This window comes from Notolepis coatsorum (assembly GCF_963971535.1).
Source record: "Notolepis coatsorum genome assembly, chromosome: 15".
In the NCBI taxonomy this organism is placed as follows: Eukaryota; Metazoa; Chordata; class Actinopteri; order Aulopiformes; family Paralepididae; genus Notolepis; species Notolepis coatsorum.
The window spans coordinates 93,454,741-93,473,086 of NC_140179.1; the positions used below are offsets into that span (position 1 = coordinate 93,454,741).

At 42.1% G+C, this 18,346-nt stretch overlaps 1 protein-coding gene across 1 annotated transcript in view; it reads right to left on the reverse strand.

Annotated features, from left to right (window-relative positions):
* LOC311242143 (plexin-B2-like) overlaps positions 1 to 18,346 on the reverse strand; it is a 339,450-nt gene that overhangs the window by 8,607 nt on the left and 312,497 nt on the right. Inside the window, 3 exon segments of the mRNA XM_084331096.1 lie at positions 15,166 to 15,313; positions 16,821 to 16,981; positions 17,837 to 17,988. Of these exon segments, the coding sequence (XP_084187222.1) occupies positions 15,166 to 15,313; positions 16,821 to 16,981; positions 17,837 to 17,988 (461 nt within the window).

Here is an 18,346-nt window from a genome sequence, read left to right on the forward strand (position 1 = left end):
AACTGCACTAACAACACAAACTGCACTAACAACACAAACTGAACTAACAACACAAACTGCACTAACAACACAAACTGCACTAACAACACAAACTGCACTAACAACACAAACTGCACTAACAACTAGGGATGCACCGATATGAAAATTGGCCGCCGATACCGATTGTTCAACTAACACTATCGGCCGATACCGATACCGATATTTGTATATAAGTATTTGTAATTTTTTTTATTTTTTTTAATGAAACTACTGTATATTTGTATGTGTATGTTTGTATTTGTAGGCCTCTTTACTTACTTAAAAAAAGGAAACATCAAGAAATATGTTTATGGTATCACTATCTCTCTCCCAGTATCGTCTTGCGGCCTGCAGAGGGATACTATTTTCTCAACCAGAGCTTTCAACCAATGCAATGGAACCATTCTTGCGGCCTGCAGCGGGATACTATTCTCTCAACCAGAGCTTTCAACCAATGCAATGGAACCATTTTGATTGACAGTCGATTCGGCCAATTACGCCACACCGCTAGCACCCACCTCCTGCTGTCCTTACCACCAATCGGCAAGCGTTTATTAATTTTTCTACTTCCGGGCATGCCGCCATTGTTCTGTTTGCGAGAGCAGAACATCAACACACTTAACGTAGCTACGTTAGCTGCCCGGCCCGCCGCTCCACGCATGACCAAATGAGACATAATGATTTTACTGCAACAAATGTTATAATAAAACAAAGCCTTTCTATACATTTGTCTGGTTGAAAACTTTATTAACAGATTGCAGAATGTGTAGTTGGGTACGGAATGAGCAACGGAATGGAACCGAGCTATGAACGGACTAACGGAGTAATGCCTTGTTTACTGCTATCTTCGGGTAAATAATATGCTTGTTATTGAATGTGTAACACTTCATTTTAACAGCAGATACTTTCTTAAATGCCATCTTCCCGAGAGAGGGTGTTGACGGGGAGTTGTTATTAATAGCATTGAACAGCTAACCGAAAGCTAGCGTTAACTATTGTTAAAGGTTTAGCCATAACGTTACCTTGGCTAAAGTTGGGGTTATTCATAATGCAGCAATAATGGCTGCAGACCTGCAAGCAAAGTACAGCAAGTTGACAAAGGAGTATTCCAACGCAAATCACATTTTCACCAGTAACGTTAGTCTTGCATCTCCCGAGTCCCGGTAGCTAATGAACGGACTCGGAGTAATGCCTTGCTGCTATGGGTAATAATAATATGCTGATGTTATTGTCCGTGTAACACTAACTATATAACGCTAATGCCACAAAACGAATGCCTTGTTAATCATAAGTAGTTACTTTGATGCAATAGCTTGTGTGTGTGTGTGGGGGACGGCGGGCGTTGTCGCGAGTGAACTTTTTTTTTTTGCCTTTTGACGCTACACAAATTGATGGGTATTTATCGGCGACTGCTATCGGCACATTTGAGCTTATCGGCCGATAGGCCGATAGCAGTCAACAAGGCACTTATCGGCCGATACCGATACCCGACCGATATATCGGTGCACCCCTACTAACAACACAAACTGAACTAACAACACAAACTGCACTAACAACACAAACTGCACTAATAACACAAACTGCACTAACAACACAAACTGCACTAACAACACAAACTGCACTAATAACACAAACTGCACTAACAACACAAACTGCACTAACAACACAAACTGCACTAATAACACAAACTGAACTAATAACACAAACTGCACTAATAACACAAACTGCACCAACAACACAAACTGCACTAACAACACAAACTGCACTAATAACACAAACTGCACTAATAACACAAACTGCACTAACAACACAAACTGCACTAACAACACAAACTGCACTAATAACACAAACTGCACTAACAACACAAACTGCACTAACAACACAAACTGCACTAATAACACAAACTGCACTAATAACACAAACTGCACTAACAACACAAACTGCACTAACAACACAAACTGCACTAACAACACAAACTGCACTAATAACACAAACTGCACTAATAACACAAACTGCACTAACAACACAAACTGCACTAACAACACAAACTGCACTAACAACACAAACTGCACTAACAACACAAACTGCACTAATAACACAAACTGCACTAATAACACAAACTGCACTAACAACACAAACTGCACTAATAACACAAACTGCACTAACAACACAAACTGCACTAATAACACAAACTGCACTAACAACACAAACTGCACTAACAACACAAACTGCACTAACAACACAAACTGCACTAATAACACAAACTGCACTAATAACACAAACTGCACTAATAACACAAACTGCACTAACAACACAAACTGCACTAATAACACAAACTGCACTAATAACACAAACTGCACTAATAACACAAACTGCACTAACAACACAAACTGCACTAATAACACAAACTGCACTAATAACACAAACTGCACTAACAACACAAACTGCACTAACAACACAAACTGCACTAATAACACAAACTGCACTAATAACACAAACTGCACTAATAACACAAACTGCACTAACAACACAAACTGCACTAATAACACAAACTGCACTAATAACACAAACTGCACTAATAACACAAACTGCACTAACAACACAAACTGCACTAATAACACAAACTGCACTAATAACACAAACTGCACTAACAACACAAACTGCACTAATAACACAAACTGCACTAACAACACAAACTGCACTAATAACACAAACTGCACTAACAACACAAACTGCACTAACAACACAAACTGCACTAACAACACAAACTGCACTAATAACACAAACTGCACTAATAACACAAACTGCACTAATAACACAAACTGCACTAACAACACAAACTGCACTAATAACACAAACTGCACTAATAACACAAACTGCACTAATAACACAAACTGCACTAACAACACAAACTGCACTAATAACACAAACTGCACTAATAACACAAACTGCACTAACAACACAAACTGCACTAACAACACAAACTGCACTAATAACACAAACTGCACTAATAACACAAACTGCACTAATAACACAAACTGCACTAACAACACAAACTGCACTAATAACACAAACTGCACTAATAACACAAACTGCACTAACAACACAAACTGCACTAATAACACAAACTGCACTAACAACACAAACTGCACTAACAACACAAACTGCACTAATAACACAAACTGCACTAACAACACAAACTGCACTAATAACACAAACTGCACTAACAACACAAACTGCACTAATAACACAAACTGCACTAACAACACAAACTGCACTAATAACACAAACTGCACTAACAACACAAACTGCACTAACAACACAAACTGCACTAACAACACAAACTGCACTAACAACACAAACTGCACTAACAACACAAACTGCACTAACAACACAAACTGCACTAACACAAACTGCACTAACACAAACTGCACTAACAACACAAACTGCACTAACAACACAAACTGCACTAATAACACAAACTGCACTAACAATACAAACTGCACTAACAACACAAACTGCACTAACAATACAAACTGCACTAATAACACAAACTGCACTAACAACACAAACTGCACTAATAACACAAACTGCACTAACAACACAAACTGCACTAACAACACAAACTGCACTAATAACACAAACTGCACTAACAACACAAACTGCACTAATAACACAAACTGCACTAACAACACAAACTGCACTAATAACACAAACTGCACCAACAACACAAACTGCACTAATAACACAAACTGCACTAACAACACAAACTGCACTAACAACACAAACTGCACTAATAACACAAACTGCACTAACAACACAAACTGCACTAACAACACAAACTGCACTAACAACACAAACTGCACTAATAACACAAACTGCACTAACAACACAAACTGCACTAATAACACAAACTGCACTAATAACACAAACTGCACTAACAACACAAACTGCACTAATAACACAAACTGCACCAACAACACAAACTGCACTAATAACACAAACTGCACTAACAACACAAACTGCACTAACAACACAAACTGCACTAACAACACAAACTGCACTAATAACACAAACTGCACTAACAACACAAACTGCACTAATAACACAAACTGCACCAACAACACAAACTGCACTAATAACACAAACTGCACTAATAACACAAACTGCACTAACAACACAAACTGCACTAACAACACAAACTGCACTAACAACACAAACTGCACTAATACCACAAACTGCACTAACAACACAAACTGCACTAACAACACAAACTGCACTAATAACACAAACTGCACTAACACAAACTGCACTAACAACACAAACTGCACTAATAACACAAACTGCACTAACAACACAAACTGCACTAATAACACAAACTGCACTAATAATAACACAAACTGCACTAACAACACAAACTGCACTAACAACACAAACTGCACTAACAACACAAACTGCACTAACAACACAAACTGCACTAATAACACAAACTGCACTAATAACACAAACTGCACTAACAACAAAAACTGCACTAATAACACAAACTGCACTAATAACACAAACTGCACTAATAACACAAACTGCACTAATAACACAAACTGCACTAACAACACAAACTGCACTAACAACACAAACTGCACTAACAACACAAACTGCACTAACAACACAAACTGCACTAATAACACAAACTGCACTAACAACACAAACTGCACTAATAACACAAGCTGCACTAACAACACAAACTGCACTAATAACACAAACTGCACTAACAACACAAACTGCACTAATAACACAAACTGCACTAACAACACAAACTGCACTAACAACACAAACTGCACTAATAACACAAACTGCACTAATAACACAAACTGCACTAATAACACAAACTGCACTAACAACACAAACTGCACTAACAACACAAACTGCACTAACAACACAAACTGCACTAACAACACAAACTGCACTAACAACACAAACTGCACTAATAACACAAACTGCACTAACAACACAAACTGCACTAACAACACAAACTGCACTAATAACACAAACTGCACTAACAACACAAACTGCACTAATAACACAAACTGCACTAATAACACAAACTGCACTAACAACACAAACTGCACTAACAACACAAACTGCACTAATAACACAAACTGCACTAACAACACAAACTGCACTAATAACACAAACTGCACTAATAACACAAACTGCACTAACAACACAAACTGCACTAATAACACAAACTGCACTAACAACACAAACTGCACTAACAACACAAACTGCACTAATAACACAAACTGCACTAATAACACAAACTGCACTAACAACACAAACTGCACTAACAACACAAACTGCACTAACAACACAAACTGCACTAACAACACAAACTGCACTAATAACACAAACTGCACTAACAACACAAACTGCACTAATAACACAAACTGCACTAACAACACAAACTGCACTAACAACACAAACTGCACTAACAACACAAACTGCACTAATAACACAAACTGCACTAACAACACAAACTGCACTAATAACACAAACTGCACTAACAACACAAACTGCACTAACAACACAAACTGCACTAATAACACAAACTGCACTAACAACACAAACTGCACTAACAACACAAACTGCACTAACAACACAAACTGCACTAACAACACAAACTGCACTAACAACACAAACTGCACTAATAACACAAACTGCACTAACAACACAAACTGCACTAATAACACAAACTGCACTAACAATACAAACTGCACTAACAACACAAACTGCACTAACAATACAAACTGCACTAACAACACAAACTGCACTAATAACACAAACTGCACTAACAACACAAACTGCACTAATAACACAAACTGCACTAATAATAACACAAACTGCACTAACAACACAAACTGCACTAACAACACAAACTGCACTAATAACACAAACTGCACTAACAATACAAACTGCACTAATAACACAAACTGCACTAACAACACAAACTGCACTAATAACACAAACTGCACTAACAACACAAACTGCACTAACAATACAAACTGCACTAACAACACAAACTGCACTAATAACACAAACTGCACTAATAACACAAACTGCACTAATAATAACACAAACTGCACTAACAACACAAACTGCACTAATAACACAAACTGCACTAATAATAACACAAACTGCACTAACAAACAATACAAACTGCACTAACAACACAAACTGCACTAATAACACAAACTGCACTAATAACACAAACTGCACTAACAACACAAACTGCACTAATAATAACACAAACTGCACTAACAACACAAACTGCACTAATAATAACACAAACTGCACTAACAACACAAACTGCACTAACAACACAAACTGCACTAACAACACAAACTGCACTAATAACACAAACTGCACTAATAACACAAACTGCACTAACAACACAAACTGCACTAACAACACAAACTGCACTAATAACACAAACTGCACTAACAACACAAACTGCACTAACAACAAAAACTGCACTAATAACACAAACTGCACTAATAACACAAACTGCACTAACAACACAAACTGCACTAATAACACAAACTGCACTAACAACACAAACTGCACTAATAACACAAACTGCACTAACAACACAAACTGCACTAATAACACAAACTGCACTAACAACACAAACTGCACTAATAACACAAACTGCACTAACAACACAAACTGCACTAACAACACAAACTGCACTAATAACACAAACTGCACTAACAACACAAACTGCACTAATAACACAAACTGCACTAACAACACAAACTGCACTAACAACACAAACTGCACTAACAACACAAACTGCACTAACAACACAAACTGCACTAATAACACAAACTGCACTAACAACACAAACTGCACTAATAACACAAACTGCACTAACAACACAAACTGCACTAACAACACAAACTGCACTAACAACACAAACTGCACTAATAACACAAACTGCACTAATAACACAAACTGCACTAACAACACAAACTGCACTAACAACACAAACTACACTAGTAACACAAACTGCACTAACAACACAAACTGCACTAACAACACAAACTGCACTAACAACACAAACTGCACTAATAACACAAACTGCACTAACAACACAAACTGCACTAACAACACAAACTGCACTAACACAAACTGCACTAATAACACAAACTGCACTAACAACACAAACTGCACTAATAACACAAACTGCACTAATAACACAAACTGCACTAACAACACAAACTGCACTAACAACACAAACTGCACTAACAACACAAACTGCACTAACAACACAAACTGCACCAACAACACAAACTGCACTAATAACACAAACTGCACTAACAACACAAACTGCACTAACAACACAAACTGCACTAACAACACAAACTGCACTAACAACACAAACTGCACTAATACCACAAACTGCACTAACAACACAAACTGCACTAACAACACAAACTGCACTAATAACACAAACTGCACTAACAACACAAACTGCACTAACAACACAAACTGCACTAATAACACAAACTGCACTAACAACACAAACTGCACTAATAACACAAACTGCACTAATAACACAAACTGCACTAACAACACAAACTGCACTAACAACACAAACTGCACTAATAACACAAACTGCACTAATAACACAAACTGCACTAACAACACAAACTGCACTAACAACACAAACTGCACTAATAACACAAACTGCACTAATAACACAAACTGCACTAATAACACAAACTGCACTAACAACACAAACTGCACTAATAACACAAACTGCACTAACAACACAAACTGCACTAACAACACAAACTGCACTAATAACACAAACTGCACTAACAACACAAACTGCACTAATAACACAAGCTGCACTAACAACACAAACTGCACTAATAACACAAACTGCACTAACAACACAAACTGCACTAACAACACAAACTGCACTAACAACACAAACTGCACTAATAACACAAACTGCACTAATAACACAAACTGCACTAACAACACAAACTGCACTAATAACACAAACTGCACTAATAACACAAACTGCACTAACAACACAAACTGCACTAACAACACAAACTGCACCAACAACACAAACTGTACTAATAACACAAACTGCACTAACAACACAAACTGCACTAACAACACAAACTGCACTAATAACACAAACTGCACTAACAACACAAACTGCACTAATAACACAAACTGCACTAACAACACAAACTGCAGCTCCTTGAAGCATCACTTCACATCTACGGTATGACACTGTGTGTCCTTGTTAATTGTACTTTGACCAACAGTCTTCATCAAGTTCTCCAATTGAAGGTGACACTGATGAAGAGGGTGGTTCAGTATCTTCTTCTTAAACTACTAACATGTATTTAGCAGGAGAAGACAAACGTGGAAACCTTTCCCCACAATGTGACACACTATAAACAAACACAATACACACTGTCCAAGTATTCCTTTAATCATAAACAGAGTCTGAAACTAGAAAGTAAATGTTCCTCGTTTGTCAAAATCTGTGAGATGAAAATCTCATATATTTCTCAAGATATATATATATTTCTTAACACATTCAGGACGGGCCACGGATTTATCCGTGGTTCGGCGCCATGCTTAAAGGACCAACCACGGACATGTCCGTGGCAAGGTTGTTTTGGCTTTTATTCCATTTTAATAACCTACTCAAGGTCACCGAGCGGCACTGCAGATGTACCCTACTCTTTGAATTCGAAAAAGTGCATTACCGGCCAGATCCTCTTAGGGGCGCTGTCTCGATAATGCAGTGTTCCCTGTGGCAGAAGTTGTCTTTTTTTTCCTTCTGGATTTCCAATGTCGTTTTCTACTTACCTGAAGCGATGCCTATAGCCTGTTACACGGATTACGTTTTGGGACGCGGATTTCACTATGCAGTAAAGGAATATATCATCAGCCAATGGACATATCGATCTACCAGATGGCGATCGATAACTGGGAAATGCTCTGGGGGATCCAACCGGCCCACGGTAAGATCTTTTTCACGTAAATTACACGCTGATCAGGCATTGTTTTGATAGCCACCGAATGTGGCTACTGAGGCTAACATGGTTATTGGTAATCAATAATCAGAAACGATGTCCCCCGCCCGCCACCTTTCATGCATTCATGGTGGACCATCAATACCGATAATATGCAGTTTGACTTTTAACTGTAGCTTCTGTATATCCGAAATGCCATTGGATTTAACGTTAGTAGCTTAGCGGCCTGTATCTCGCCTTCCAGGAAATATCCTAGCCGAAATCCCTTATAACGCTTATATTCAAGACGCTATAAAATGAGAACGTATGGATGAATTTTTTTTTTCTTTAAGCCATTTTGAAGGGACGGTTTATGGTCTCAATTGACAATGAGAATGGACAGATAGCAATACTATAAAGTATAGATTTAGCTCTACAAACAGCCCCACGGACTGTGCAAGTCTATTATGAAATGCTGGCCGTTTAGCGTGAGATTAGATGCATCCAAGTGGCCGGGAAAGTGTTAAGATAAATTTCTACCGGCCGGCGTTGCTCCAGAGTATTGGTGCAATAACCATAGAGCAATACCGATTAAAGAACACCTGGCTCCTGAATGACAGCTGGCAAATCAACAGCAAAATCAAAGCAACCCTACAATATCCATATCCAACAATATCCAGCCCCAGGACACTGGAGAAAATAAAAGTCTGGGGCATTAATTAGAAGTTTTATGGTAAACGACTGGGTGCTTTCACTTGTAATATGGTATTTTACACCCCCAACGTGACTGCTATTTCTGTCGTATTAATTATAGCTGTTACTGGAGAATTATCCAGCGCCTTTCCTACAGAGATATTATTATTATTATCATTATTATAGGGGCACTTATTATACAAGTATTATTTATCATCTGGTGCCACCTAGTGGGCATTTACTGCAACTGTAGGACGCCAGGGGATTGAGATATGGACAGGTGAGGCTGATTCAGCATCTCTGTGACGCACTATTTAAGAAACACACGTAGCCATATGCCTGTAAGGTGAAAAGTCCTGTGGGCGAACTGACTGGCCAACGGTACGTTGCATTGTATGCGCCGTTTATATTCGTAATTATCCTTTCATATATATATATCTAGTTACTAATTGATGCCGTTTATTTCCTTTCCTTTGTATAGGTAAATAATCTGACTACTAACCGATGCTAACTGCTACTACTGCTGGCTAACTGCTAAACAAGTACTACTATCTACAGACTTAAGCTGCTACCAGCTACCAGCTAATCGCTTGCTTGATTGACCACCTGGTGATGAGGGCATGACAGTTATCCAAATAACGGAATGTTTGGACATGGAGTCCCAATAAATGAACATTCTTGCAAAGTCCGAATAGTTTCTTTTGGTTCAATTTATAAGTCGTTCGCCTACACCCTTCCAATGGGGACATTTAGTTGACTCATTGACAGAGACCGCTAGATAATTGGACAATTATTTACCGTACGCGCCCCACTACGAGACGGGACGGACGGAACGCAGAAGGAAGTGCCCGCGTGAGATACCCCTCAACGTCAAGGTGGAACCAGGACGGAGTGGATACACACGACGGGGCACATCGAGAGGACGCAGTCAGCTCAAGGGAAGTGATAACGGTGATGTTGACTGCTTACTGGGTTGGAATCGCCGTATTCCGCCCACATGATGACTGCTTGAAGTGGTGGAGTCGCCGAATTCCATCCAATGCTAACTGCTAACAACGCTATCCATCCAAAATGCTAACTGCTAAGACACTGCTAGCCGCCGATGCTAACGCTGTTAGCCTACCAATGCTAAACGCTGTTAGCCAACCAATGCTAACACTGCTAGCTGCCAATGCTTAACGCTAGCCATTAGCCAACCAATGCTAATACTGCTAGCCACCAATGCTAACGCTGTTAGCCAAAGACTGCTAACATTGCTAGCCACGAATGCTAACGTTGCTAGCCAAAGACTGCTAACATTGCTAGCTGCCAATGCTTAATGCTAGCTATTAGCCAACCAATGCTAATACTGCTAGCCACCAATGCTAACGCTGTTAGCCAAAAACTGCTAACATTGCTAGCTGCCAATGCTTAATGCTAGCCATTAGCCAACCAATGCTAATACTGCTAGCCACCAATGCTAACGCTGTTAGCCAAAGACTGCTAACGTTGCTAGCCACGAATGCTAACGCTGTTAGCCAAAGACTGCTAACCTTACTAGCCAAAGAATGCTAACACTGCTGGCCACCAATGCTAGCTAATGAACATTATCATTGACACCCATGCCTTGGCTGTGTTGAATCAAGCAACTACGTTGTTGCTCCAAAAGCTGTGAACATTATCATTGACACCCTATGCCTTGGCTGTGTTGAACCAAGCAACTACGTTGTTGCTCCAAACGCTGTGAACATTATCATTGACACCCATGCCTTGGCTGAGTTGAACCAAGCAACTACGTTGTTGCTCCAAACGCTGTGAACATTATCATTGACACCCATGCCTTGGCTGAGTTGAACCAAGCAACTACGTTGTTGCTCCAAACGCTGTGAACATTATCATTGACACCCTATGCCTTGGTTGTGTTGAACTAAGCAACTACATTGTTGCTCCAAACGCTGTGAACATTATCATTGACACCCCTATGCCTTGGATGTGTTGAATGGTGTAAATACGTTGTTGCTCCAGACGCCGTAAACTATACTATGAATGGTTTAACCAAAGGCTGAAACGGTGCTCATTTACTCTATCCTATTTGCTCACTCTCATTGTGGCCATTACCAGGTTCAAGTGAGTGAAGCGAAACTACGTTGACCCACTATACGGTCCCGTCATTATCTCCTGCTTGGAGCAGTGTCATTGTAATCACTCTGCTACACGCCAACTATACGAACTGAGCTTCTGACTGTTAACCTCATTGTTTACTACTGCCTGCGACCAGCGACTCAGCCGCAAGAGAAGCTCCAGTTGGGGCAACGGCTGACTGGGACAAGATGGAGGGTGTAGATGTGGAAGAGCTAAAGAAGAGGCGTACTGCGGCGCAAACAGCTTTCACAAGGAGAGCTAACCAGGTAGCTGACAATGTTGACACCGCATCGCCAGCGGAGCTGGTCAACGACAAGAAAGCTCTTCAAGTAGAGTTTGCTAAGCTCGTTGACACAACGGGAGACTATGTTGGAGCATTGGAGGAGGCCGACGGAGCCGCACATGCTACCGTGATAGCCGACGCCACAGCAAAGAAAGACGCAAGCAAGCAGAGGAAAACGGCACTGGAGAAGATCTTCTCGGAGGTATGGTCCCGCTTCGTTCAGCCAGAGTTAGGCCCCCTTGAAGTGGAGTTCAAGGAGGCCTTGGAAGAGACAAAGAGACTCAGCACCCAATGGGCACCCAAAGACAAAAGAGCGTTGGAGGGGAACAAATTGGAGAGGAGACTCAACGCCTTCGAACAGATGGTGAGAGAGTGGAGATACTTTCTTCCAACTCCCAACATAGCTGAATTGGGGAAGCGGTACAGGCACCTAGACGAGGAAAGAGCAGCACTAATGGACAGGTGGTCGACCCTCCTAGAGCCTGGAGGAAAGGGTGGCGTTGAGCTGGACGACGAGGATGAAGAGGAGGAAAAGGTACACGACGTTGAAAGGAATGGCGACGTAACCAGCCCACCTGGCGTCGCCAGGGACGCTCCTCAACATGCCACTGAAGCTGACCCCTCCCCGTCCTCCGACGATAAAGGGACGGTCGCTCATGCCCATTCACCTCCCCAGTGTAACAGCGGTCAAGCAGAGGGCGCTTATGGAAGCCCTCCCTTGCCTCCCGGCAGCCGTGAGGAGGCCTCCAACGCCGTCCATCTCCAGTATGGAGTAGGGACCGCAGGAAGTGGACCTCTCCATCATGTTGTAAGACAACCCAGCAGGGAACCCCGTTTCAGTTCATCCGTCACCATCTATATTCATGCCAACCCCACTGACACGCCTCAGTCACGAGGTGACCGCGCCACGTCACCAGGTGATGAGGGCGCAACGCAGGAAGGTCTCACTCACCACAGAGACCACCAGGGGGCCCGACCTAGGATCAAGCTCGCCGCCATCAATCTACCCAAATTCTGTGGAGACAGAAGGACCTATTGGCGCTGGCGGGATAACTGGGAGGACCTCCAGGCGCTGGCAGAACCCTCAGGTTTACCAGTGTGTAAACTGTATCACCTACTGGACAGTGTGGAAGAGCCACTGAGGAAGAAGCTTGGGCTGGATCGCTGCAGAACCGCGGATGACATCTTCAGGCTCCTAGACAACCGCTTTGGGGACAGGAGCGTGACCGCGAGCCTGATCCTCAAGGACCTGGAAGAAGTGCCTGCAGTGCGAAGCAACCAGCCTAGGCCGATGATAGACCTGGTCCAGGCAGTGGAAACCGCACTGTATGACCTGAAGGACCTTGGAATGGAGGATGTTATCAAGAACCAAGGTCAAGGTGGGAGGCGTAACGCCACAGAGGCGAGACCAAGGACACTCGTCCAAAAGCGCCTCGAGAGGGACCCCAAGTGGAAAGGAGCCTACACCAGGCAGACCCGGTCTGGTCAAGGTGGGAGGCACAGCGCCGCGGAGGCGAGACCAAAGACACTGGCCCAAAAGTACCTCAAGAGGGGCCTCAAGTGCAAGGAAGCCCACACCAGGCAGGCCCGGTCCTGCAAAATGGGATGCATTGACGGGCAAGGAACTCCAAAACACGTCCGATGAACTATGCCTGGCTGGGCAGGAAGGAGAAGTCCACAGGGCCAACCACAAGGGCGTTGCTGAAACCCTCTCACAATTGAGGAACAATGACCGAGTCAAGGACGTCGAAAGTCGCCTGTTTCTGGCACAAAGAGAAGGACGTCGAAAGTCGCCTGTTTCTGGCACAAAGAAGGACGTCGAAAGTCGCCTGTTTCTGGCACAAAGAAGGACGTCGAAAGTCGCCTGTTTCTGGCACAAAGAAGGACGTCGAAAGTCGCCTGTTTCTGGCGCAATTGAGGACGCCGAGGATTGCCTGTTTCTGGCACGACTGAGGACGTCGAGAATCGCCTGTTGCCGACATAACTTACGTAGTTTTCACGGACGCCGTTGAGCTACCACTGTAGATAGAACGAGAGTTGTATCTTTTCTTTTGTTTCCCTTTAAATATAAGAACAATTTGTATGGTTTGGGTAGTTTTCTGAGCCCTTACGGCCAGAATACTAGGTGGGAGGTGGAGAATTATCCAGCGCCTTTCCTACAGAGATATTATTATTATTATCATTATTATAGGGGCACTTATTATACAAGTATTATTTATCATCTGGTGCCACCTAGTGGGCATTTACTGCAACTGTAGGACGCCAGGGGATTGAGATATGGACAGGTGAGGCTGATTCAGCGTCTCTGTGACGCACTATTTAAGAAACACACGTAGCCATATGCCTGTAAGGTGAAAAGCCCTGTGGGCGAACTGACTGGCCAACGGTACGTTGCATTGTATGCGCCGTTTATATTCGTAATTATCCTTTCATATATATATCTAGTTACTAATTGATGCCGTTTATTTCCTTTCCTTTGTATAGGTAAATAATCTGACTACTAACCGATGCTAACTGCTACTACTGCTGGCTAACTGCTAAACAAGTACTACTATCTACAGACTTAAGCTGCTACCAGCTACCAGCTAATCGCTTGCTTGATTGACCACCTGGTGATGAGGGCATGACAGTTATCCAAATAACGGAATGTTTGGACATGGAGTCCCAATAAATGAACATTCTTGCAAAGTCCGAATTGTTTCTTTTGGTTCAATTTATAAGTCGTTCGCCTACACCCTTCCAATGGGGACATTTAGTTGACTCATTGACTGAGACCGCTAGATAATTGGACAGTTACTGTCAACAGCCGTGCACAAAATAACGAGAATGACAGTTGGACATTGAGGACTGAATTGTCTTTTTGTTAATGCCACACTATTGTCATTCCAGAAGCTTCTGTCTGTCTAAGGTTTAATGTACCTAAGGGCCTACCCTTTGTCGTTTGTCTTTATTGCTTTATTATGAAAACTCAATAAAATAAAATAATATATATTTGAGTAAACTCACGCGGCTCAGTTTGTGCTCTGTCTTGGTGCAAGCGTCCATGAAGGTCTGGGCGATGACGTGAAGCGATGCGTCCATCACCTCCGTCACGTGGACATCAAAGATGAAGTGGGGGTTCTTCAAGATGGTCACCCAGAAACGCATCGGCAAGCTGGGGGGGAGGGAGGGAGAGGGAGAGAGCGAGGGAGAGAGAGAGAGAGAGAGAGAGAGAGAGAGAGAGAGAGAGAGAGAGAGAGAGAGAGAGAGAGAGAGAGAGAGAGAGAGAGAGAGAGAGAGAGAGAGAGAGAGAGAGAGAGAGATAGAGAGAGAGAGAGGAGGTTCATATACTGTAGGTTCAAATTCATATGGTGACGCTGCCTTAAAAAGGAACACACCAACATTATGGGAAATGCACTTACCGTCTTCTCCAGAGTCAGACAAGATGATAAATACCAATTTACTCTCTGTACGCTCAGCCTATCCGGATAGGGTTCTACTGAACGCACAGAGAGGAAATTGGTATCCATCTTCTTGTCTGTTTTTTTTTTATAGGCAAAACCACGCCATGTCATGTAATACCAGCCATATCATGGGGGTATGTTCCAGATTAACCCGATGTTCAGCAATGAGAAATATTAACATTTTACTTATGTGATTAGAAGGGCTAGCTACAGAGAGCTTCAGAGCCGATTGTCACAACATTGATTGAGTCACCACTGGTCTATTACATGTAGATCTACGTGGATAAGGGCCACATCATGACATGCAGAGTGTAATTTAGAGGGATAGTTTGGACTTTTGGACATTAAGTGGTATGAAATATTTGCTAGTAGTTTAGTTGATGCAGTGCATTAGCTTAATCACGTGTATCAACTAAACCATTAGCAAGTATTTCATACTTACCACTTAATGTCCAAAAATCCACCCTGTCCCTTTCAAACCCTACTCGGACACAAATAATCTCTCTCTCTCTCTCTGCACCAATCTTTCCTTCCCACATTCTCAACCTCTCCTGTCCACTTCTGCTCTGCTCTGCTCTGCCCTCCCTCCCTGCTGTACTTGCCTGAGGGACCAAAATCTTAGTGAATAATCAATTAATTCAGGTGAATATTTCAATGCGTGTGTATGAGCATGCGTGTGTGTGTGTGCGCGTTTGTTTGTATGTATGTAGGTGTGCGTGTGTGTGTGTATATGTGGGTCCGTGTATTTGTATGTGTTTTTATGTGCGAGGCCTTGAACCTGTGGTCATTAATGTATGGAAGGAAGAAACATACAGTAACCTCCTTATGCAAAGGATCTCTCTCTTTACCTCCTATCGCTGTCAATTTTCTCTTCTTGCGATATCTCTGATCCTGCCCCCCCCCCCCTCTCTCCTGCCAATTAAATTAGAACCTGCCAATTAAATTGGTATTTTATGTGGAGATCAGCCCCGTCTCCTGCATGAGACAGAGATAATTACGCTGTAGTTATTCACCATATAGATATCACACACACACACACCCTATAAATATCACACACACACATTTAGCATACAGAGCGGTATAATTATGTCAGTTCTTAGCTGGAGTCTCCTTTCCGTGCTTTGGTTTCAGGTGCCAAGGTTTGATGTAGAGCTGGAACACACACACACACACACATGCACACGCGCACACACACACACACACACACACACACCCCACCTGTTGGTCTTCCAGATGTGTATGGTGTCCTCCTCTACGTTTTCGTGTCTCAGAGCCTGCTCATCCAGGAAGTCAAAGAAGTATTTAACAGCAGGGGGAACCACCTCACTGAAGCACAGGACACTCCTGAAGAAATCATCCACAAACTGCTGCAAAGTGCCCTGTTATACAGACAGACAGAGAGAGAGAGAGAGAGAGAGAGAGAGAGAGAGAGAGAGAATCATCCACAAACTGCTGCAAAGTGCCCTGTTATACAGACAGACAGAGAGAGAGAGAGATATATTACACACACACACACACACACACACACACACACACACACACACACACACACACACACACACACACACACACACACACACACACACACACACACACACACACACACACACACACACACACACACACACACACACACACACACACAATATATATAAAGTGTACGCAGGGGTGTAAAGTACTTGAGTAATTGTACTTTGTTACAATACTTAAGTACAGTTTTTTGGGGATTTGTACTTTACTCAAGTATTATTAGGTTTGTATACTTGTACTTTTACTCCGTTACATTTCAGAGAGAAAAAAAAACATACTTTTTACTCCTTACATTTAAAATGCAGACCCACAGAGTACAAATCTCGCAGGTCCAACCATTTTAATTAGTATATTTGTTTCTCTGGCCAAACTATAACGTTAACGTTATTAATCCTGCGGCCGCACTTTATTTAAAAACAGCCAATCAAATCCCCATCAATGGAAAATGAACCCGCCCATACCCATGCTGATTGGTCCTTGTGCAAGACTAGAAAGCGGGGGATCTTTGATTAAACACCTGCTATCCGAAGAACAGACAATCAGAAAAAAGGTTTTGACTTTTACTTTTTAGTACTTAAGTACATTTAAAAGTAGAAACGTTTTGACTTTTACTCAAGTGTGTTTTTAGCCAGATACTCTGACGTTCACTTGAGTAATATATAATATAATTTCTGGGTACTTTTTACACCCTAAAGGGGATATACCTTGACAGACAGCAGTCTGGTCAGGTAGATCTCAGTGATAGCTTTGGTCATGGCCTTGTCCTTTATGCTGCCTCTCTTCGACTTGACCTCGTCGATCTCATCAGCTGGTCGCACCAGGTGGAACGTCTTATCATCCTCCAACAGGGCGTTTCCTGGAGGGAGGGGGGGGTGAGAGAGATAATGGAGGGATAGAGAGAGAGTAAGAGAGTGGGGAGATAGAGAAAGGGAGAGAGGCAAGGGTGAGGTGAGGGAGATAATGGAGGGATAGAGCAAGGGGGATAATGGAGAGAGAGAGAGAGGGCGAGAGAGGAGAGACAGAGAGGTGGAGAGAGAGAGAGAAATAAAGAATGGAGAGAGAGAGAGAGGACGAGTGGAGAGACAAATGGCGTGTTTACCTACATTTTCTGACGTTATTCAGAATACCCGAATGACGTAAACAAAGGGTTAATGACCTAACAGGGTTAAGTTAATTTCCTTACTTACTAATAATGTTGTTGATCGGTAGAGTCC